We start from the raw sequence: 22,568 nt of genomic DNA, 5'->3' as shown, positions 1-22,568 counted from the left end.
ATATTGTAAATATTTATGGGTACAGAAATATGGAAGAGTATTTTGAATAATCATGGAAAACATTAAGCATACAAACCCATAGGAATGTTCTCCAAAAAACATAAAGCAAAAAACAAAAATAGCCATGGGAATTTAGGTTTGAGATAACATATCTTTTGAAAATAATTTTAAAAAGTACATTTGGTTTTGCAAAAATATCAAACATAAAAAAAAGTAGTCTAATACCTCTACACGTAACCATGTCAATTGTTGTCCACCACCAATGCCTGCAGGGTCCTATAACCTACTTTGACTAAGTGGAGTAGGCTTTGATTTACTGTGAGGTCCTGAAATCTGAGACATGTCTTGTGAGGAATTAGTGCATGATATTTATTAAGCAATGCCTCGTCCACCTTGGATTATTGCTATCACCCCATCACCAAATGCACTCCTTTCTGCATTAAGGTTTCTGGGGGTTTCTGGGGTTTTCATTATACAAATGCTCCAATATAGGTTTTACATGAGATCCAGAACCAGATTCGGGCATATCATTGTTGGAATCATCAGGGAAAAAGCTTTATGTCTTCTCACAATGATTAAGCAAAGAACTTTGTGAACTAATCAAACTTCTAGCTGAACCAGCAAAGTGTCATAGAATAGATAAGAAGTTTCTCATTTGCAAATGCAAATGTTATTCTTCCCACAAAATAACATGGGTAGCTTGCAAACATTCACCCTAAAGTTACAATATCTTCCTAAAGTTTAGAACTGAGCAAGCAAACCCCTAATCTCACTGAAACTTCGGAAAGTGCCTTACCATTTATAATTATCATTGAATTAACAACAAATTAATGAACCTAAGAAGGAGAAAAAGCTGAAGAGTGAAGAGAGCTTTGGTTGTATTTTCTTCTTCTACTTTTTTTTGGCCCCGAAGGGTGGGGAGTGATACAATAATTCGCTCCTACTTTGATGAAAATTAGAACAACTTGATATTTGGAATTTTGAGTGATGTTAGGAGGTTGGTTGCTCTGTTTACAGGGGACATATGAAACTCAATAGATAGTTTAGAAATCATATAAATCACATAAATAATACTTCCTTTCAAAAGTTATGGCTTCACTGATGCTACATTGTTCCCATGAGAAGCACCTGAAAATCCAAAACCAAAAGGTAATACATTGGAAATTTTGAAGAATAAATAATTGGAAGTGAATACATTTAATTAAAGTCTTTAACAGATAAATTTTTTTTTTTTTTTTAAATTACTAGTTCTAGGTAACCTTTGTCATCACAGGATAGTCATCTGTATACACTATCTGTAAAAGGAGGTGATAATATTGGTGTTAAGACGTACAAGTAAGAGCCAACATTTTGACAGTGAGTAAGAATGCCCAAGACAAACTGATTGAAATCAGAGCCACCAATTCTAGCATGAATGTCCATGACTTTTGCTTCCTGACAGTCCTCATCAAAGAAAAGGAGAATATCGTCCAAAATTTTCCCTAATAAGAAAAAGACTAAAGTTGGTCAAACATATTATCAAAACATGCACTACAAGATGAGATCAATCACCACCAACCCTCCCCCCCCCCCCCTCTCTCCCCTACACCCCAAAAAAAAACATAAAAAGTAGAAAATGAGCTTCTTCTTCTTCTTCTTCTTCTCCTCTCTACCAAAGGATCAATAAGAAAAAAATTTGGAGAAATTGCATGCAATCTATAAATAAAAGGTGATACCTGATGATCTGTCAAAATTAAAGATGGTAAGTGTAACTGAAGCAATTTCAGATGCCCCATCTGTCTAGTTTGCAATGGGGGGTTCCTTGCAAAAGGTCATGCCAATTAGTTCTGTACATTTTTCATGAGTGTTGCTGACTACGGATTCTGAGCTGTCAAGCCCAGATAAAACAAAATCCCCTCCATGTTTTCCACGAACACAATTCTGATTTTGTAGATCCATTGAGTCAGTTAGGGAATTTGTGCCCGCAAGATTCTCAAGCCCTTAAAGTCAATCAAGTCAACAACTGAATCAAGAAAGTCTTGACGCTCCTGAGACTTGCTCTTATAATCCATTTTCGCCTTCCCGAGCACCTTATCAATGGGAGGCAACAAAGGACTCATAATTTATATCTTCAACAGCCTAAGATGTGACTAGCCACCGTAGAAGATTGAGAGCTTCCTTATCTGCACACTAAATACAACACATGGATTATAAGAACACATGACAGATGTTAGTAAATTTTGTACTCCATTTCACCTACCAAACAAACACAATTGTGGTACAATTACATTTGTTCTAAATATCTCAGTCTAAGAGAGAGAGAGAGAGAGAGAGAGAGAGAGAGAGAGAGAGAGAGAGAGAGAGAGAGAGAGAGAGAGAGAGAGAGAGAGAGAGAGAGGGGTTTAAGAAAATACTTAGAAGAAACTAAAAGGCATTCAAGATAGTATTGTAGCTTCCATGTCCGACACCATAAAATAGCGAAGGACCCATCATATCACATGATCAAAGGAAAACTTATGCTTAAAAATGAAAAGGCCCAACATCCAAGAGGATAAACATGCAACCTCATGATAAATTACCTTTGGATTGAATGTTTCAATAATTGCTGATGACTGCATTTACTGAACCTCAAGACAATGGTTCAATACTTGTATTTCTCCTTTCAGTGAGTATTGGACCATCTTCACATATTGAAACTTGTGATGACAAAGATTCAATTATTTCTTTTTCTTTAGCATTCTTCAAAGGTTCTGCATCTATATTGTTAGGGGTAACATGTCCAAGTCTAACCAAATTTTCCTCATCATTGATGATGTCTTCAAAACATTAAAAGAAAGTTTCATTATTTATTATAAATTTTTTATACTATATTATAATATTTTTGTTTTTAGGAACAACTTGGACTTGCAAAATATGAATTTATCATATAACTAAAACTAAAGAACTCAGCATTAAAACCTCATCGTCTCCAAAAAAGAGAGCGATTGGAATTGAAATACTCTGTTTCTTCTTTTGTGGGTCTTGCTTAGGGTTTTGTTTAGTAGTAGTCATGACTTTGGAAGAGAATAAGTTGATAGAGAAGAAGCTTCAGGCAGAAGAAGTGTAGAGAGGCAAAGAGACAGAAGCGTAGAGAGAGAGAGTCAGAGACTAATTCGTAGGGATTTTTTTCTTTGTTTATAGTAACAAGTATTCCCGCAAATTAAAATAATGTTCAAGATCAAAACAACACCAATTTAATGGTTTAGACCTAAATCTAGATTTAGGTGGGTACCATACCCCCCTCCCCCCCAAAAAAATGGGAGTACGATAGAATGACCATATTACATAATTATTTAATTTAATTTTATGAAACTTCTATCGTAATTATTTAATTTAACTTTATGAAACTTCTATCGTGCTTTGTTTTTTTTGCTAGTGACTACCTTTAACCTAACCTGTTTTAAGCTAATCTTAAATTGTAACAATCCATGACTAAAGAAACAATCCATAAGTTTAGAGATCATTGTTTCTTTAGTCATGGATTGTTATAATTTAAGATTTCAGGAACGAAGTGCCACATTACAAACCATAACAATAACATTAAAATGGTGATAAATTTGGTCCAAACTAGCTAAACTTATGGCAAAATCTTTTATTGTTCCACTCTAGCCCTATTGCACCAAATCATAACAGTTACAATAATTACAAATGCATTCCACCATAACAATGCAATCCTCATCTGCTTGTTTTCTTGTAGTCGACATATTACTTTGTTCAGACCAACAAAGAATGCCCTATTTAGACCTCCCAGCCTTTGTCCTAGTGAAGCTTGGAACTTTCTTTCCCTACAACCAACAAACCAGCAGGTAACACATTATAACCAATGGAACTCAAATAATGAGAGAGACTGCATCACATTAGTTCTCTAACTATCCAATGGGGTAGAATGGATACCACGAACGGGGAGGGAAAAAATCATTAAAACCATCCAAGGAAACATAATAGTAGCTCTCTAAAATGGTTCAAAGAAACATAAATATATAACCTGTAAGACATACTAATCATACATCTCCATCATATCAACAGAATTAAAATGTATACTTGTGTTTGAAAATTTTGTGTGTTATCTGTCCCGGCCCAACATAGTCAAACATAGAATCAGCATATGTCCCTAGCCAGTAATTTAAAATGCACAATAGTAAGTCCCTTACTCAACACAATTATTGGGGTAATTTATCAAGCATATTATACGCATGATTTAACAAGAGCATGAACAAAGAATGCCGAAGAAGAGTTGGGATGAGTTGAACCCAAAAAAAAGAGATAGGATGGCAAAGCAATCAAATTTGGCTAGTGACCCTATCAGAAAAAAATAAATAAAATATGGTCTATCACTAAGTGTCTGTTAGTGCCAAATAGGAGAAAATTCCAAATCAACTTTTAAAACAAGGTTGTTTTAAAAAAATTCAAAACAAGGTTAACAAACAATACCCAAATCTCATATAAAAAAACACCCAAATCAATTTAGTCGGAGAAAGACGGACCTTTTAGACAAACTCAACCCTCTAGGCTAATATTGTCACCAGGCAGATAAATACTTGTTAGGTGGCTGGAATTAAAGCACTATGTTTCTTCAGTTAGGCAACTAGAATGGAGAAATACCCTAAAACAATTCTGTTTCTTCTTTTTTGGGTTTCGCTTAGGGTTTTGTTTAATAGTCATGGCTCTAGGTTCTTGTGGTTGGTTTGGAAGAGAAAAGTTTGGGAAAGAAGAAACTGAGAGAGAAGAAGAAACCATAGGCACAGAAGCGTGAAAACCACCTCTTTTTTCTTTTTTTCTTTCTTTTGATAAATTGCAAATTACACCTCCAAAGTTTGGGAGTGTTTAAATTTTACACCTTAAAATTTCAAAATTTAGATTTTACCTCATAGAGTTTAGATTATTTAGATTTTATACCTTGACATTTCAGAACTTAGATTTTATCCCCTAAATTCTGAAACTTTAGGAAGTAAAATTCAAACTACTCAAAATTTTAGGGAGTAAAATCTAAACACTCCTAACATATAGGGGGTAAAATCCAAATTTTGAAACGTCAGGATGTAAAATCTAAACCTCACCAAACTTCAGGGACTAAAATCCAAATTCTGAAACTTCAGGATGTAAAATCTAATCACCCCCAAACTTTAAGGGTATAGTTTGCAATTTCAAGTACAATCAAATCTTTATTGTAGAAGAAGACATACAAGCTAGGGCTAGAGTATAAGCAAAATATATATGTGTGTGTGTGTATTGTACGGGGCTGGGCCCTAGGCCTCACAGGTCTCAACCCTAAGCCTCGTTGCACATATGACCCTGTCCCCATTCTTGGACCTTTAGCCTCAACCCGGACACCTCAGAGCCCAATTTGGGCCTAAGAGCTAAAATAAGACCGCACTAGCTTGAATACCTCAAGCAAACCCTCGTGATCACTTCTAACCTGGTCGGGAGCATTATTGCTCGGAAACACCCTACACTTGGTTGCCCAATAGTGCCTTTGAGAACATCGCTTCCAAGCGGGCTTCTGAAGGTGAGAATCAGTTCCAATGCCACTTCCACCTTTCTCGACGAAGCGTCCGCTTTGAGATGATGGAATTGGACCCTCATTCGCACTAGTGAGGGGGGTAATCATAGCACCTCCACTTATCCTAGCCTTTAAATAGGAGAAGAGAATAAGGAAGAGGGGGTTGGTAATTCTGGAGAGAACATTGAGAGAAAAGATCAACCACTCTAAGAAAGAAGGGGAGCGACTCTGTGATATAAAGAGAAGGGTTTGAGGAAACAGGAGTGTACTTAGGTTGCCGAGTATAAGACCACCCATAGTAGGAAATCCAAAACCCACAATACAAGTAGATTGTGAGCCCAAGTAGAAGTTGAGCCCAACAGCCATATTTTGGGTACGCACATGTATATATAAATCATGAAATTCCGAATAAGCATCCATTTAATATTAACAAACTATAAACAATAAAAAATATAAAAAAATAAAAACAGACTCTAAATCATTGTTTCTTGATACATTATAATGCATTCATCTACCAACATAATTTTACTTCACTAATATCTCATTCTCATCTCTTAGCCCTCAACTCGCATCTAGCAAAAATGCCAAAAACAACGGTCTCTGAAACAGAGACTCACAAATCACAATCACAAAATTAAAATCATAAACCCACAAAAAACACAATCACAACCTTATCACTGTATCACATAAATCATAACTGTATGGAAGAGGGAGAGGAAGAGAAAGAGAGAAAAAGATCATATCAATTAGGTTTTGAAGAGAGAAAGAGAGAAATAGAATAAAAACTTGAAATAAATATTTATTTATTGGTTAAATTCTATCATTTGTTAACTGTCACAATATAATATATTAATCTTTAACTCAATAAATTAACCTAATAATAATACTCCAATTAATTTTAAGAAATGGGAAAAAAATAAATCAACAAACGCTTTCAAAAATTTTTGAGACATGAGATAAAATAAAAGTAGCAACGTGGCCTGGTTGGTGGAAAATTGAAAAATTAAATAGTAAATAGTGGGCGGGATTTGATTAAACTTCAGTCATTTAGTGATTAAACATCAGTCATTTAAAGAGTTATGATTAAAATAAAACTTCAGTCATTTTGTGCCACAACTTGTCCACGTGGCAAGTTGTGAATGGTAGAAGGGTGTCTCCGCATGGACCCATCATCACTTGTCTACCATTCACAACTCAGCACATGGACGAGTTGTGGCATAAGTTATGCCACTTTATGTGGCACTAGCATAACTCTTATGTAAAATAAGAACTTCGAAAATTGAGTCTAGAAATTAGACTTTTGAGAGAGAGAGAGAGAGAGGTGAAAAATTTTAAAAAACACAATCACAAATAGCAAGAAACAGAGGAAGATGATGACGCAAATGAAAACTAAAGCAAATGAAGAAAAAGAAACATGAAGAAGAAGATTGGAGAAAATGCAAAGATGAAAATCAAAATAAGCAAAGAAGACAGACCGGAGAAAATACAAAGAAGACATGATTGTTGTTGTTGGGTTAGTATTTAGATAGTAATGTTATTGTTTGGGTTAGGTTTTAATTTTTTTTTTTTATTAAAAAAAAAACTCTTATTTTTCTTTGGTCCAAACTAAATATAGGTATGTATGTATGTACACAAAGTTTGGCTACAAACTTAGTTGTAGCCATTAGTTACAACATTACTCAATATTTTTTTATTAGATGTGAATTTGGATAAATTCATCATTAAATTACATTTCTTTTTCTTATATTGTTAATGCTTGCAAAATTTCTAGAAAATCAAAAATTAATGAGTATGTCATCAATCAAAATTTTAAATTTCAATTTTTTGTTATCTAAAATTATGCATAAAAAATTAGTTTACGGATCAAATAGTAAATGACATCTAATTAACATGATATTTGACATACTTATTATAAATATAAAGAACATGTAATCCAAATGTTAATTTTTCAAATTATTTAGTTATGTTAATTTTTTTATAATGGGAATTGTAGTCATTGGCTACATCAGCCATGACCTTAATCTTCCATGATATGAATATCATTGGCAAATTCATGGAAGTTTACATCGATGGTGTCAAGGTGAATTCCCAAGTTCGATGATCATTAAAAAGACCTAAGAAAAACCTTTTTAGGGAGAAAACATCAAATCAAATGAATTCTTTGAGATGTACCTTTGGAAATAAAGATGGAAACTTTGTAGGTTTTGTAGCCCCTAATCCCTTCTCTTCAATGGGCTTTACAATGACACTCTTATCTCTGAATTCTGATATGGTGGGATAGCTCGTGATATCAACAAGCACTATAGAGTACAGATCTCTATGGCCCAAATGGAAAGCAACCTTGAAGCGCGATTTTTTTCAATATAATATGGACAATGGTCTATCTCTTCAATTATAGCTTCAATTCCCGTACTCATTTTCATCTTTACAGACTTTATTTACCATTCTCTCTTATTAAACTAGCCTTTGTGCAAGTAAAGATTTAAATAACTACTTCTCCTGGTGGTGCTAATGTTGCTCTAGCTGTAAACAATATATCCATAAGTGCATTTCATAAGTGTATTACTTACACTTTAAAGAGGATCATATAGATATTGACAATCATCCTAATTTGGTCATTGTTACTCTAACTAGTAGACCCTCCAACCAAATAGGAGAGTGACAATGGGCATTTTAATTTCCAGAACAAACATTAGAATTTGATAAAAGGTGATTTCAAATCCATGAAGAAATGATATCATCAATTTACTACACCAAATAAAACTACTATTCATTTATAACTTTTTTGGGGGAGGGCGGTGTAATTTGTTTATAACATGTTACAACAAAGCACACTTAAAGATTTCAAAGATGACTATACTCCTTTGCAGCTATCCCTTCATCTTTTCTTGTGCCTGCCAATACCCCCAAGGAACTCATGAGACAACAATACTATTTCAATATCTGTACTCATAATATCTAAATTAGAAACATACCTATAAAGTAGAAATTATTAGGTCCACCAAGAAGACCGGTGACGTGGTCCTCTTTGGCCCTGCCGAGCAATAAAACACTGTCATCTATGCATATGTGACATTTCTCGGTAGTTTTTTGTTTTTTGTTTTTCCCCTTGTGCTAATTAGAAAGCTCACTCACACACTTGCATAGGTGGCAGTGTTTCATTGGTTGAGAGAACTACTTCAGCAATCTTCCCAGTGGACCTAATATTTTCTCCCCATAAAAGGCCTACACACACATGAACCAACCGTGTGAGGTGGAACAGAGATGGATGGTACTAAGAAAATTGATGAACAATAAAAACAGTTTTTCATGTTAGCAAGGCAACATTAGCAGTGACCTCAAACTAGCAATTAATGAGTATCATGTAAGCATTTCTGATGCATGCAGTTATGCTGTAAAACATATCTCACAAGGAAGCAAGAGATCTTACAACTTTGATTCTGCACTACTAATTGGACTCCTTAATGCGTCATAATGTCCATAACCGTGATAAAGCACCCGTATGGGGTTCTCCTTACCATACTCTTGACCATATTCAGCTATAATTTTGAGGTTACCAGAACTCTTATCCCACATGGAAACCGTGATTGGCGACCTGGAAATGGAAAATTGTATCATGATAAATGTAATGCCAAACCCATATACACAGGGCAATCTGTTTCATATCATCTTTTATGTGCCTCTAAGAGAACTCCTAGCCACATTATAGTCATGAGAATTCTAGCAAGTAAGAAACTAAACCTAAGCAAACTACTGTGAGGATGATTTTCAGAGGGTTAAATCTTGTTAGACACTCACTATTGCTAAAATTGTGAAATTGTTTTCAGTGTATGGAGTATTTCAGTTAAAATTGTGAAATTGTGTTTTCAATGTAGGAAATGTGTGCAACAATCAGTGTGCGATAATTATTACGCTTTTTAGAAGAAAAAGGACTTACTGTAGGACATGGGAGGCCATTAGCAACTCGGGCTCTCCTCCCCACATGTGGGGCTGTCGCATCTGTTTAACATACGTGTCAAAATCACCTTCAAGAAACCTGCCAGTGAATAAAGACTTGAAATCTTGCTTCATTTCAATTACAACTCCAAGTGAACTCATCAGAGTTTTGGCTAATTCTATAATGTACAAGTCTTCAACAAAAATTTATAGTATTTTATTAACATGGCAGTCCTCTTCAACAACCTCAAATAATCAAAACTCCCCCAATGGATTTTAAAGCAATTCAAAACGAAGCAACATTGTAATCCACACCAGAGTATTCTCAAGACAACCTACCATTCAGTGTCTGCTCGCCTCCTAATGAATTCATCTGCCACCTGCCAACCATTTAGTAGGAAAGATGTACCAGAATGAACATAAATAATTGGCCAGAACAAAGTTATAAGCCACACAAAAAAATTGAATTCAGGTGTTTGAGCACTGAAAGAAAGTGATTAGGCAGGCAAGACAATGCAAGTGACACAAACTGAAAGACTATTAAAAACAGGGGAAAAAAAAGATTTAATGAAAAAAAATTTCTCTTTCAAATTTAAGCAAGATGGTCTGCAACCAGTTTCAGAAAATTATGCTCAGCAATTAATTTTAAGTCAAACTAGTTACCAATATGTGCTATGTGAACTTTATAGTTCCCTAAACACCAATCCATATTAAACATTTCAACAACAAACGAAAAGGAATTAAAAGTTCTGAAGTTGAAACATGCCAACAAAGCGTAAGTCTCTTATTGAAATCAATGAAGTTTGTTGTGTACTTTAGCTCTGAGCTCATCCGCAAGTTCTTTCTGACAGCTCTCAGACGGAGATGGCTTCCCTTCTCTCAAGCTAGCACCATGAACAACAGACCGGAACAAACATCTTCCATCTCCAGGTATGCCTAAACCAACCAAACATATAGCATCTCAATGTATTTATTAAGATAAGCAATAAATTGAATAGAAAGATGCACTCACTACAACATACATATATGCTGCTTATACAAAATTACAGAAAAGTTGGTGATTCATTGTTTTCAGCACAAAAAGACAGATTTCATGCCACCCTTATTGAGAGTTGATATGCCACTTTCCAAAGATGGCTATGCACGTCTTGTTCATCTCATATTAAACAAGTAATTTAATGATACAGAACAACAATATTTATTCAGATTTACATGAGCCGTATCCAACAGCAAATAGTACACCCTTTTTTTCATGATTTGCAGTTTGCACCTCATGAAAAAGAGGTTAAGAATTCGTTAGTTATCTCTTCGATCAAGAACATACATTCATATGGTAAGTACGAATCTGCAACTTAAATTTAAATCTAACTACTTGATTCATTTCAAATTTCTATTCTTTCATGCTACTTCTGTTTCCATGAAAAATGAAATAAACTTTAAGGGAATTAAGAAAATCTAATGGATGAGCCAGCTCATCAAAAAGAGATATAATTACTAAGCTATAAGCTTTGATATCCAACTTATCACCTATATAATATGCATCGACAAAAGTACATAATAAGGAAATAAAAAAAAAATTTTAAAAAAAAATTACCTATCTTTGGAACTAAAATGACAATCACATTTGCAATGATTCTCGAAATTAAGGAAGAAAAAAGAAAAGAAATTGAAAACAGAAGAGAGAGAAAGAAACAAACCAAGGCCATAGTCCATACTAATCACCAAATTAAACTTCTCAGATGGCAAAAATGACAAAAGAAAATCCACTTTCAATAACCATAAAGCAAGATCATAACCAAGTAAAGAAAGCATAAGCTGCAAGAAAAGTACCAAAACAAAGCCACACGTAAGAAGAAAAGCATATAAATTACTTGTCCACTTAGTTGTTTAAGCCTTTTGTTTTTTCTTCTCGTTACTTCGATGGGGGGTTTAACATATATGAGTAGAGAAGGAAACATGAACATGAAACCTTATCAGACAACACATACAAATTATTCGAAACTGAGGCCGGTCGTTACCAAGTGAAATTTCCCGTTTCCGCATAATATGCCTCATATGATAAGGAGAAAACCCATGTTAGAAGATTATACACGGGTTCTTGTATATAAAACGATGTGTAAAAGCACAAAAATTACGTCTGAAATGTTTCTTACTTTGATTGATAGAGTACCACTGGTCCAAACCTTTTGAGTTGTGGTGTAAAAGCCACCATCATAGAATCGATTCCCAGTCTTTTTATAGAGAGGCTTGGATTGCACTTCGGAGGGAAGAATCCACTTTCAAGTCGAATAATATTTAAATTATAATTTATAAAATAAAAAAAAATTAATAACAATAAAAAGATGAGCAAAAACGCTGGGTTTTGAGTATACATTTAACCCCTTTATTTTATGTGAAATGTAATTTAAATATATGTGCGATTACATGCGAAACTTGTTTTTTATTTTAACTAGTCGCAAACCTATGCTATGCGTGGGAATATATAATTACATTGTAATGTAATATAATGTATAATTAATTCTCTAAAATTTATTGAAAATAATTTGTTTTCCTTAAATATTAAATAATTTCTAAAAGTATTTTCCATTTCCCTGTCTCTATAAATATATCATTCTATTTTTTTGAGTTTTTTTTTTTTTTTTTTTTGTGGGGGAGGGGGGGGGATTTGGTGTGTTTAATTGATATTATTCTTTTCTTTTTTTAGTTTCAAATTAATTATTTAATTTTCTCATTCTCTTAAGGAGATTGTCATTTTAATCAAATCTCATCACAAATTTACAATTGATATTACTCAAATAAATTATAGGCACATTCAAATATTACAATTGTTCTCTTTGATTGTTAAATGTTATCCTATTGCAATATAAAGAATTAAAAATAGTGTATAATAAATTTTTTTGTTCTCTTTGATTGTTAATAAAATGTTATCCTATTCTATTATGAAGAATTAAAAATGGTATATAAGAATATAATATTATTCTATCACATAACATGATTTGGATAATTTGATGTTTATTATTATATCTTTTATTTTTATATTTTCTTCTTCTCATCCTATTATTCAACATTTAAATTCAACCACATCTTCCATATCATTAAATTATTTATATTTTCTCTCCTTTTTATTTTTAAAGATTTAACATATAATATTTTTCTTAAATTCAAGTAAATAAAATTGTTAAATTCTCACTTCCAAAATATCTTAGAATTAACTCAAACCAAAACTATAAGAAGAAGAGAGAGTATATATGATGAGAAACTCACAAAACATACCACCAAAATGCATCGACCTAAAATAGAGTTGCAAGAAAGAATATATATATATATATATATATAGAGAGAGAGAGAGAGAGAGAGAGAGAGAGAGAGAGAGAGAGAGTATCCACCTATTTGTGTGGGCAAAATATAGATAGAATGGAATAGAGAAAAACAAATATTTATAGTAAAAAAAATGGGGAGAAGAAGAGTCAAAATAAAAGGAATATGAAAGGATGGAAGAATTGTAAGGTTAAGGTATAGAGTAGTGGGGAGATAAAAAGGTAAAAATGGGGGAAATGTTAGAGGAAGAGTTATTATAAGGTGATAAATTAATAAGAAGAAAAATAATTAAAAAAAAAAGAGAAAATGTTTGAAATAAGTAGATGATGTGGCCGCTGATGTGGTTCAATAGGAGTGTAGTAATAATAAATGTTACGTTTCAGTTTTTAGATAATATAGATGATAAATTAATAAGAAGAAAAATAATTAAAAATAAGAGAGAAAATGTTAGAAATAAGTAGATGATACGGCTATTGATGTGGCTCAACAGGAGGGTAGCAATAATAAATGCTATACTTCAGTTTTTAGATATATATAAATGTATATTTAATGGTTTATACATTAAATATATATATATATATATCTCTCTCTCTCTCTCTCTCTCATAAAAGGTTTAAGTGATATTCAAAATTTCATAGAATATGTGTTTTATGGATAAAACACATGATTTGTGTGTATATTTTTCAATTTAACTATTTAGTTTATGAATAAGCTCAAGATAATTCACAAATTATTTGTTAAGTCATTCTCTCCCTATGTAAAATTTATATCATGGTTTATGATTTGAATTTTAATTACACCCAATAATAAATTTAAGTTTACTATTAATTTATAATTAAGAGCAGATAAAGTCAAATAAATAGAGTAATCTTGTGGGTTCCAGTTAGTTCAACTAATAAAATCTCTGATAGTTGTATAAGAGATCTGGGGTTCAATCTCCGCCTACATCAAAACTGATTGGTGTCTTGGTCTGATAATAAAGAGTTATTATCAGGAGCGAATGCCATAGATTGAAACTTTCTTTCAAAAAAAAATATAGTAATCTTTCATTTCTGAACTTAAAAAAAAAATCAAAAATCAAAAAGTGATAAGTATATATATATATTTTATATATATAATTTATATTTATATATATAAATAATTTTTTACAATGAATTTTGAAATAATTTTTACTAAAAACAAAACCTTATCTACAAATTCACATGAACTAATATCTATTATTAATTATTACTCTAAAAGAATTATATATACTCAAAGGGTTTTTTTTTTTTTTTTTTTTTTTTTTTTAAACCTCAAAGGGGGGTTTGGGTTTGTCTGGACAAAAGAGATTTCCGAGTCTGTTGCTTGATTTGTTTATAGTGTACTAACACGTGTCAAAATCTTACAGTGGGAATCAGTACCAAGCAATTAAAGCAATGTAACTCTAAAGTCAAAACCGCTAACCAGATTCTCCCGCTAAAAAATCTGTTCCAGCCGTTCATTTTTCCACCACTAACGTTTGATCTTTTCCACCTTTAATATTAAATCGAACTTAAAAGGTACCAACATATATAATTGACCACAAATTCTTGTATCAGTTTCTGCAACGAGCTTTAGAGTACTATTGTGGATTCTCATTTCTCATGTCTTTTGCCAACAAGGTATGAGCTTTAACACTTATAAAAATTGTCCGATTCTCCAAAGCAATGATAAAATATATGCAATAGGATTTTTTTTTTTTTTTGGTTTATGTTAATGTTTTTGGTTTAACATTATTTCTCATTCAATTTCTTTGTAATTAAAGTGATTACTGCCCCAATAAAACAAAATTTCCACACTTTTGTGTTTCATATAATTATAAGCTTTCATATATATTCTGGATATGCAGGACATCTAGGCCAAAAAATTCCCTCAGATTTATCAGCAACCTACTAAATAAATATTATTTTAAAAAAAAAGATATCTTTCTTTAAAAAGTAGTACATGCGAATGATTATATGATTGCCTCTGTCCTAGTTTAGAAAACCAAAATAAGAATATACTTTATATATATATATATATATATATATATAGATAGATAGGGTAGAAAAAAAAATTTATATATATATATATATATATTGTGGGACCCAAATGATTTATGGGCCGGGCCCGTCTACCTGGGAAAAATCCGAAGGTCCAAGCCGAGGAGGGCTATGGCCCAAACCCGACAAAATAGCCTGTGGATATCGCCGAGGACGGCCCAGTCCTCGGTAGACCCAAAGTTCCCCTCCCTGAAGGAAGGATAAAAACGGTATAGGACCGAAATCAGGACAAAAGATCTAAAATATCCAGGGAAAGCTGCTCTCACTGCCATTCTATGCTCTGAACCTGACAGAGCCGCAGTCTTTGGCTTTTACAACCACCCTCAACGACTTTGAATATGGGCTGATGGGACAAGTATCAATTTTGGAAAGGTTGACCCTATACGTGGACGACGGACAATGAACGCAGGCGAATATAAAAAGGAAAAAGAAGTAACCTAAAGGGGGGCTGGGAAAAAATGGCCAAAAACGAGAGCCTCCCAGCCCACCTCCAAGAGAAGTACTCTAGGGGTGACGATCGTTTAACCTTGTATGAACGCCATGAAAAACCCATCGCCTATCGATCAAGGCCTAGCCTTTCAAACCCACGCTCTACAAATGATATTGTTAGGGCCGTTTTACGTGCGAACCCGACACTGTTACGGTCCGCCACGAATCGTGACCCTACAATTGGCGCCGTCTGTGGGAAAGGCTTGCGTGTTGGCGCAGGTGGTAGGTTGAAACAGTTCCTCTGTTATTTCTAACCGTTGGTTATAGAGTTTAGGTATAAAATCTCACTAGGGGCTACGTTTCTTGACGAGGGGCTTGGCTGAGGAGCTAATTCCCCTAAAAGCTAAAGCTCCTCGTAAAGAACAAACTAGGCGCTTGGTAACGTTAACCGTATAGATAAACTCAAGGGGCTTGGCTGAGTAGCTAACTCTCCTAAAGCTAAAGGCCAGCCAAGGCCCCGTGCAAAGAGAAAACTAGGTTTTGGACAGAACCAAGGCATTGTATGGTCCACGGACTCAAGCCTCTGGGGAAACCAACTACTTGGATGATGGAAAACTAGGTTTTGGACAGAACCAAGGCATTGTATGGTCACGGACTCAAGCCTCTGGGGAAACCAACTACTTGGATGATGGAAAACTAGGTTTTGGACAGAACCAAGGCATTGTATGGTCCACGGACTCAAGCCTCTGGGGAAACCAACTACTTGGATGATGGAAAACTAGGTTTTGACAGAACCAAGGCATTGCATAGTCCTCGGACTCAAGCCTCTGGGGAAACCAACCACCTGGATGATGGAAAACTAGGTTTTGGACAGAACCAAGGCATTGTATGGTTCACGGACTCAAGCCTCTGGGGAAACCAACTACTTGGATGATGGAAAACTAGGTTTTGGACAGAACCAAGGCATTGTATGGTCCACGACTCAAGCCTTTGGGGAAACCAACTACTTGGATGATGGAAAACTAGGTTTTGGACAGAACCAAGGCATTGCATAGTCCTCGGACTCAAGCCTATGGGAAAACCAACTACCTGGATGAGGAAAACTAGGTTTGGACAGAATTAAGGCATTGCATAGTCCTCGGACTCAAGCCTGTGGGGAAACCAACTACCTGGATGTGGAAAACTAGGTTTTGGACAGAACCAAGGCATTGCATAGTCCTCGGACTCAAGCCTCTGGGGAAACCAACCACCTGGATGATGGAAAACTAGGTTTTGGACAGAACCAAGGCATTGCATAGTCCTCGACTCAAGCCTGTGGGAAAACCAACTACCTGGATGATGGAAAACTAGGTTTTGGACAGAACCAAGGCATTGCATAGTCCTCGGACTCAAGCCTCTGGGGAAACCAACCACCTGGATGATGGAAAACTAGGTTTTGGACAGAACCAAGGCATTGCATAGTCCACGGACTCAAGCCTCTGGGGAAACCAACCACCTGGATGATGGAAAACTAGGTTTTGGACAGAACCAAGGCATTGCATAGTCCTCGGTCCCTCCAAGGATGATGGAAAACTAGGTTTTGGACAGAGGCATCTCAAGCCTCTGGGGAAACCAACTACCTGGATGATGGAAAACTAGGTTTTGGACAGAACCAAGGCATTGCATAGTCCTCGGACTCAAGCCTCTGGGGAAACCAACTACCTGGATGATGGAAAACTAGGTTTTGGACAGAACCAAGGCATTGCATAGTCCTCGGACTCAAGCCTGTGGGAAAACCAACTACCTGGATGTGGAAAACTAGGTTTTGGACAGAACCAAGGCATTGCATAGTCCTCGGACTCAAGCCTCTGGGGAAACCAACCACCTGGATGATGGAAAACTAGGTTTTGGACAGAACCAAGGCATTGCATAGTCCTCGGACTCAAGCCTGTGGGAAAACCAACTACCTGGATGTGGAAAACTAGGTTTTGGACAGAACCAAGGCATTGCATAGTCCTTGGACTCAAGCCTGTGAAAAAAAAAAAAAAAAAACTATGGCACGTAAACCTCAAAATCCATCCGAGGAGGATTCCTAGTTCACAAATGGGTTAATACCTCGAATGCACGGATTCCACGGTCTGCCCTCGGGTCCTTAGTGTCAAAGGGGTTGATCCGGTACGACGCAATTCATTACCCAAAAGCACAATCAAAGTCCCTCGCTACTTGGCTACCCTTTCAGACGAATTATTTAGAGATTAATGTTCTCGGACGTTGGTCTAGCATGCATCGCGTAGTACTCAGTGCTTATCCCGGTTAGTTTCAAGAATTTAATTTATTGAAAGTTACCATTGTTATACTCGATAATATTTGTGAGTTTAAATTAGTAGGAACCTGTGTTAAAGCATTTTTTCTGCCTGGAATATCCTTAAGGGCAAGCTTGCATTTAATATTCATGCGTAAAGTAGTTGTTACGGAGAAGAAAGATATGTATGGAGAAATAGACACATATTTTATTAAGACAAAGGAACAGTACAGTGTACAATGAAAAGCTGAAACAAGCTTACATTAAAGCTGATTACATAAGTAAAGGAAAATACAAGCGAGTGGAGATAAGGCCGTGGGGACAGCTCAGAGGAGAGGTTGGCTACTGCGCCAAGTTATTGTCTAAGGAAACTATTCCTCGACACTTCTGCATGCCCATAACTCAGGCAGCCAAAGAACCTGACCTCAGGCTAACACCATCTACAGAAAAGGTGCTAGGAGCTTGAGGTTGGGAAGCCCCCACAAAAATTTGCCTGCTACAAGGCAGACAGTGCTGATGGTGGAAATTCCTTCTTTGGACATACCAAAAAACTGGAATGACCAGAACCTGCTTCGGATTTTGACTAAAAGAGGGAAAAAGACCCTCTCCCCTATGACGAAAGGGAATGCTCCCTTGAACTTGCACCTCCTTGGCCCGTACCTCCCTACTCTGAGTCTCGGGGGGACATGACGCCTTTGTGGCGGAGGGAACTCCTTTTTCCCAAGCCCTGCCTCAAGCATGATGAACTAAGGGAGGAATCTGAAGGATTTGTGTGTGGATAGAGCAACTTTCTCTCCTATTTATGTTAAAAGATAAGGTGGTGGCATTTAATTCACGCAGCATCTCAAGGAACGCTACAGACAAAACGTCTCTGGCACGATTTCCAATGTCGTCTGCAGCCCTGAAGATAAAGGAGTCTCGAGAAGGCGCACCTCGAACACCGGGACGCCCGAAAAATATCGCGTGACCTAAAATTACGAAAATACCCCCTAATTTGTGGGCCCAATAGATTCGCGGCCCAAGCCCGATTCAGCACAGGGGCCCAGGGACAGAACCAAGGCATTGCATGGTCCTCGGACTCAAGCCTATGGGGGAACCAAGTACAAAAAAAAAAGTTACAAGTGTCGGATAGTACCAAGGCCGTGTATGGTCCTCGGACCCAAGCCAATGGAGAAACCAAACACGACAGAACCAAGGCATTGCATAGTCCTCGGACTCAAGCCTCTGGGGAAACCAACCACCTGGATGATGGAAAACTAGGTTTTGGATAGAACCAAGGCATTGTATGGTCCACGGACTCAGGCCTCTGGGGAAACCAACTACTTGGATGATGGAAAACTAGGTTTGAATTTAGTAAGATGGGCTACTTGATAAAAACGTCAAGTCACTTCGTCCACGGCTTAAACACCATAGAAGGTTAAGGCCAATAAGGGTGTAAGGAAGGTGGTGGAACGCCCCAGCATTCAGTCGTATACGAGGGCTATTCATTTGGCAGGTGATATGTCCTCGAATGATTATTTCTCACACGGCATCAAGCCTTCGGTTCTCTCCTCGGCTAGTTCCGGGTAAGTACTATTTTTTACGGGTCGGCCTTATTGTGCTAAGCACTTCTATCAAAGTTATGGCGATATCTATTTATTATCAAGTATTTTGGTTTTAGTCGCCATTGATTTAGATGCTATATCATTGTGCCGAGCAGTGCTTGCAAATTTATGAAAACGTAAAGACATAATATGCGAAATAAGGTAGACAACAATCTTTATTAATATGAAAAATTGCTACAACATACAAAAAGGGGCTCAAACGAGTCTATACAAAATGTGAACTGCCTAAGCAACCATTACATCTGTAGTACAGAAAAGTAAACTGTCAAGCGTCTTTTAAACTCGTCTTCAAAGTTTCTCCAATCTCCGCCTCATTGCTGCTCATACTAAGAGAGGGACTCACTTTAAAAAAGAAAATGAATGAAGAAGAAGGAAATAGTAAGGAAGAAATCAATGACGAAGATGGAGGGGATGAATAAAGAAGATGGAAGACATGAGTAAAGAAGGAGGAGAAGAGGAGAGAAGAAATGAAAAGAAAGAAAAGGAGCAAAAGAGGGAGAAACAGAAGCACTTAGCCCCCGCCTCAGCCCTGACTCCTAACACGCCGGTGCCATATTAGGTACGCTCGTGAGGAGCCGGATGGTAATGATCTTGGGTGTTCTCGACTCAGTCACGTCGAAAGTTTGACGTGACGAGTCCCTGCTTCGGATTTTGACTGAAAGAAGGATGAGGTTGATTTTGAGTCTTCGCCATCCTTGTCCCGATCGAGCCATGATGAGCTTTATCGGAACGTGGCATTTTTGGGAGGGGTGGGGCTTTTGCATCCCTTGTTGTTACGGTAAAGTGTTTTACGATTAAGTGTATAAACCAGTGGGTAAACCGAATCCTAAGGGAGGCTAAGTATTTCAGAGTCTCAGGGAGATGAAAAGGGATTCTTGATAAAAACAATAACCTCCTCTCTTCCTTCTTATATAGAGGGGGGAGCGGGAGGCATTTAATAGGTTCAGATCTCCAAAGGGATCTGTCAACACAAACATGCCGGTTCCGTTTCTCCACCCCATCAAAATAAACCGTCGAATTAAAGTAGTCTCGTAAATAGTGATCATTCAAAGCGCGTTTTGGATACCCCAAACGATACAAGCGCGTCAAGCGCGAAATCAAAAGGCTGCCTCATAAACCGGCGCGTTTCTTGGACAGATGAGGAGCCGACAGCATTAGTAAAAGGCCAAATTAATTGGGCCGTAGGAAGAGGTTTGGCATCGCCAAAACCCCCCTTTCCAACCAAGAGGTTGGATAGCCGGGTTTTGAGGGGCTATTGTGGGGCCCAAATGATTTATGGGCCGGGCCCGTCTACCTGGGAAAAATCCGAAGGTCCAAGCCGAGGAGGGCTATGGCCCAAGCCCGACAAAATAGCCTGTGGATATCGCCGAGGACGGCCCAGTCCTCGGCAGACCCAAAGTTCCCCTCCCTGAAGGAAGGGTAAAAACGGTATAGGACCGAAATCAGGACGAAAGATCTAAAATATCCAGGGAAAGCTGCTCTCACTGCCATTCTATGCTCTGAACCTGACAGAGCCGCAGTCTTTGGCTTTTACAACCACCCTCAACGACTTTGAATATGGGCTGATGGGACAAGTATCAATTTTGGAAAGGTTGACCCTATACGTGGACGACGGACAATGAACGCAGGCGAATATAAAAAGGAAAAAGAAGTAACCTAAAGGGGGGCTGGGAAAAAATGGCCAAAAACGAGAGCCTCCCAGCCCACCTCCAGAGAAGTACTCTAGGGGTGACGATCGTTTAACCTTGTATGAACGCCATGAAAAACCCATCGCCTATCGATCAAGGCCTAGCCTTTCAAACCCACGCTCTACAAATGATATTGTTAGGGCCGTTTTACGTGCGAACCCGACACTGTTACGGTCCGCCACGAATCGTGACCCTACATATATATATATATATATATATATATAGATAGGATAGAAAAAAAATAGTATATCAAAATTCAAATAAGATTAGATACATAATTGATTCCCTACTCTTTATTGATGAATATTCTTATTTTGGTTTTTTAGGTAGGACAGTGCCAATCATATAATCATACTAATTTTATATTGGACATCTAAGTGATCAACAATTAGAGAATATTATTTAAGCAAATAGAAATAGTAAATTTGTAAAACTCATATATTGGATTATAGCATTAGTTGATCATATATTGGTTGCCATATATCTTATGCTCATGTTTTGAGTTTTGACATGAATTGCTCAGGAACCAAGAGCACCTACCAGAATGAGTTCCCGGCATCGTCCATTGCACACTTGTGGAGTTTCAATCTTGGCGATTGTTCATATTGCTTACACAAAAGCTCAAGAATTTAATGGACTAATAGGCTCAACGGCAAGAAGGGTAGCCAAATTAGCCCCATTTACCGGTCCATTAGCGTATGCAATGCAATATCAATGGTTAGCAATCCTCTCTTTTGCCGATGATCAAATACTAGCAGTAGAAAACATGATAGAGAAATTTTTTCCTCCATCAAACCATGTATTCAATAAGATTGACTACCTTGTCCAAGTCGCAGAAACTTTGCCAGAAAAATTTGATTATGCTTACGACAAAATTCCTACAATTGTCCACCAATTTCGCTTTGATTGTGCACTGGTCCAAGTTATTTTCTTGTTGAACTTTTTTATCACTAAGTTGAGTCATTGGGAAAATGGAAGTGCACGGGAAAAGGAGATTATCGTCGATATAAACTGTGAGAAGCAAAATAATGAACAAGCTTTTGTTGATGAAGCACAGAAGCCTGAAAAATTTCAAGCCAATGTTGACAGTGAGAAGAAGGAAAGCCTTCCTCCCAATTCTGAAATCCCACAAGCTGAAACTGAGACAGTTGATAAAGCAGTCGGCGTTACAAAAGGGACATACAAGGAGGTACTAGAGAAGGGGACAAAGGAAGAAAAGAAAGCAGGAGAAGAACACATTGAAAAGATGGAGAAGAATGAGAAAATTAATGTCGACAAGGAAGAAGCTGAGAAAGGAGAAGAGCATAATGAAGATGAAAGCAATCAAAGCCTTCTGAACGATGATCCAATTATAGAATTGTTCGAATCAGCATGGCTCATGAACCCTGGAAGTGGGGCTAAAAGGTATGCAGAGTCACGTTCTAGTTCATATGCGTGAAGTGAAAACCAGAAACAAGCAAGCATGGCAGTTGGTAGCATTTACATTTTAATGTCTATTGTAGATATTTGAGCAAATTTCTACATCACAGTAGGGTGATTTGGAGGTCAATATTATTCACAACTCAAAAGTCTGTCATGCTAGCTGAATTCTATGCACACTACTTTTGAAGTGAGTTCACACTTCACACTAGTGCTGTCACAGAGAATGCTTGATGGAGTATGGTGTAGTTTCCTTGTTTTCAATAATGTTGAAGAAATATTGCATTGTTTTCTGTATTTATGTTTCTTGCAAAT

The 22,568-nt window shown here is 36.6% G+C and overlaps 2 protein-coding genes across 5 annotated transcripts; one reads left to right on the top strand and one right to left on the bottom strand.

The window, feature by feature from the left end:
• Positions 1-8,124: 8,124 nt before the first annotated feature.
• LOC115982122 (OVARIAN TUMOR DOMAIN-containing deubiquitinating enzyme 4-like) lies at positions 8,125-11,578 on the bottom strand. 4 transcript variants are annotated; one of them, XR_004089514.1, is made up of 7 exons: positions 11,443-11,578; positions 10,269-10,390; positions 9,794-9,834; positions 9,456-9,554; positions 8,949-9,113; positions 8,494-8,743; positions 8,125-8,412 (listed from the first exon to the last, which is right to left on the bottom strand). XR_004089514.1 is itself a non-coding variant. In XM_031104641.1 (6 exons), exons 1-6 carry the CDS (start codon positions 11,264-11,266, stop codon positions 8,397-8,399), a joined length of 558 nt encoding a protein of 185 aa, XP_030960501.1. In that variant the 5' UTR covers positions 11,267-11,269; the 3' UTR covers positions 8,141-8,396. The 4 variants fall into 4 exon arrangements, 1 of the variants encoding a protein (XP_030960501.1); XR_004089515.1 differs by having other exon boundaries at positions 8,128-8,412; positions 11,473-11,578; XR_004089513.1 differs by lacking the exon at positions 11,443-11,578 and adding an exon at positions 11,152-11,269 and having other exon boundaries at positions 8,128-8,412.
• Positions 11,579-14,307: 2,729 nt separating this feature from the next.
• LOC115982261 lies at positions 14,308-22,546 on the top strand. Its single transcript, XM_031104807.1, has 2 exons — positions 14,308-14,412; positions 21,358-22,546. Exons 1-2 carry the CDS (start codon positions 14,395-14,397, stop codon positions 22,270-22,272), a joined length of 933 nt encoding a protein of 310 aa, XP_030960667.1. The 5' UTR covers positions 14,308-14,394; the 3' UTR covers positions 22,273-22,546.
• Positions 22,547-22,568: the final 22 nt, after the last annotated feature.

This window comes from Quercus lobata, chromosome 3, assembly GCF_001633185.2.
Source record: "Quercus lobata isolate SW786 chromosome 3, ValleyOak3.0 Primary Assembly, whole genome shotgun sequence".
In the NCBI taxonomy this organism is placed as follows: Eukaryota; Viridiplantae; Streptophyta; class Magnoliopsida; order Fagales; family Fagaceae; genus Quercus; species Quercus lobata.
Note: the sequence above shows the minus strand (reverse complement) of the source record. Positions and strands in the feature narration are given on the sequence as shown.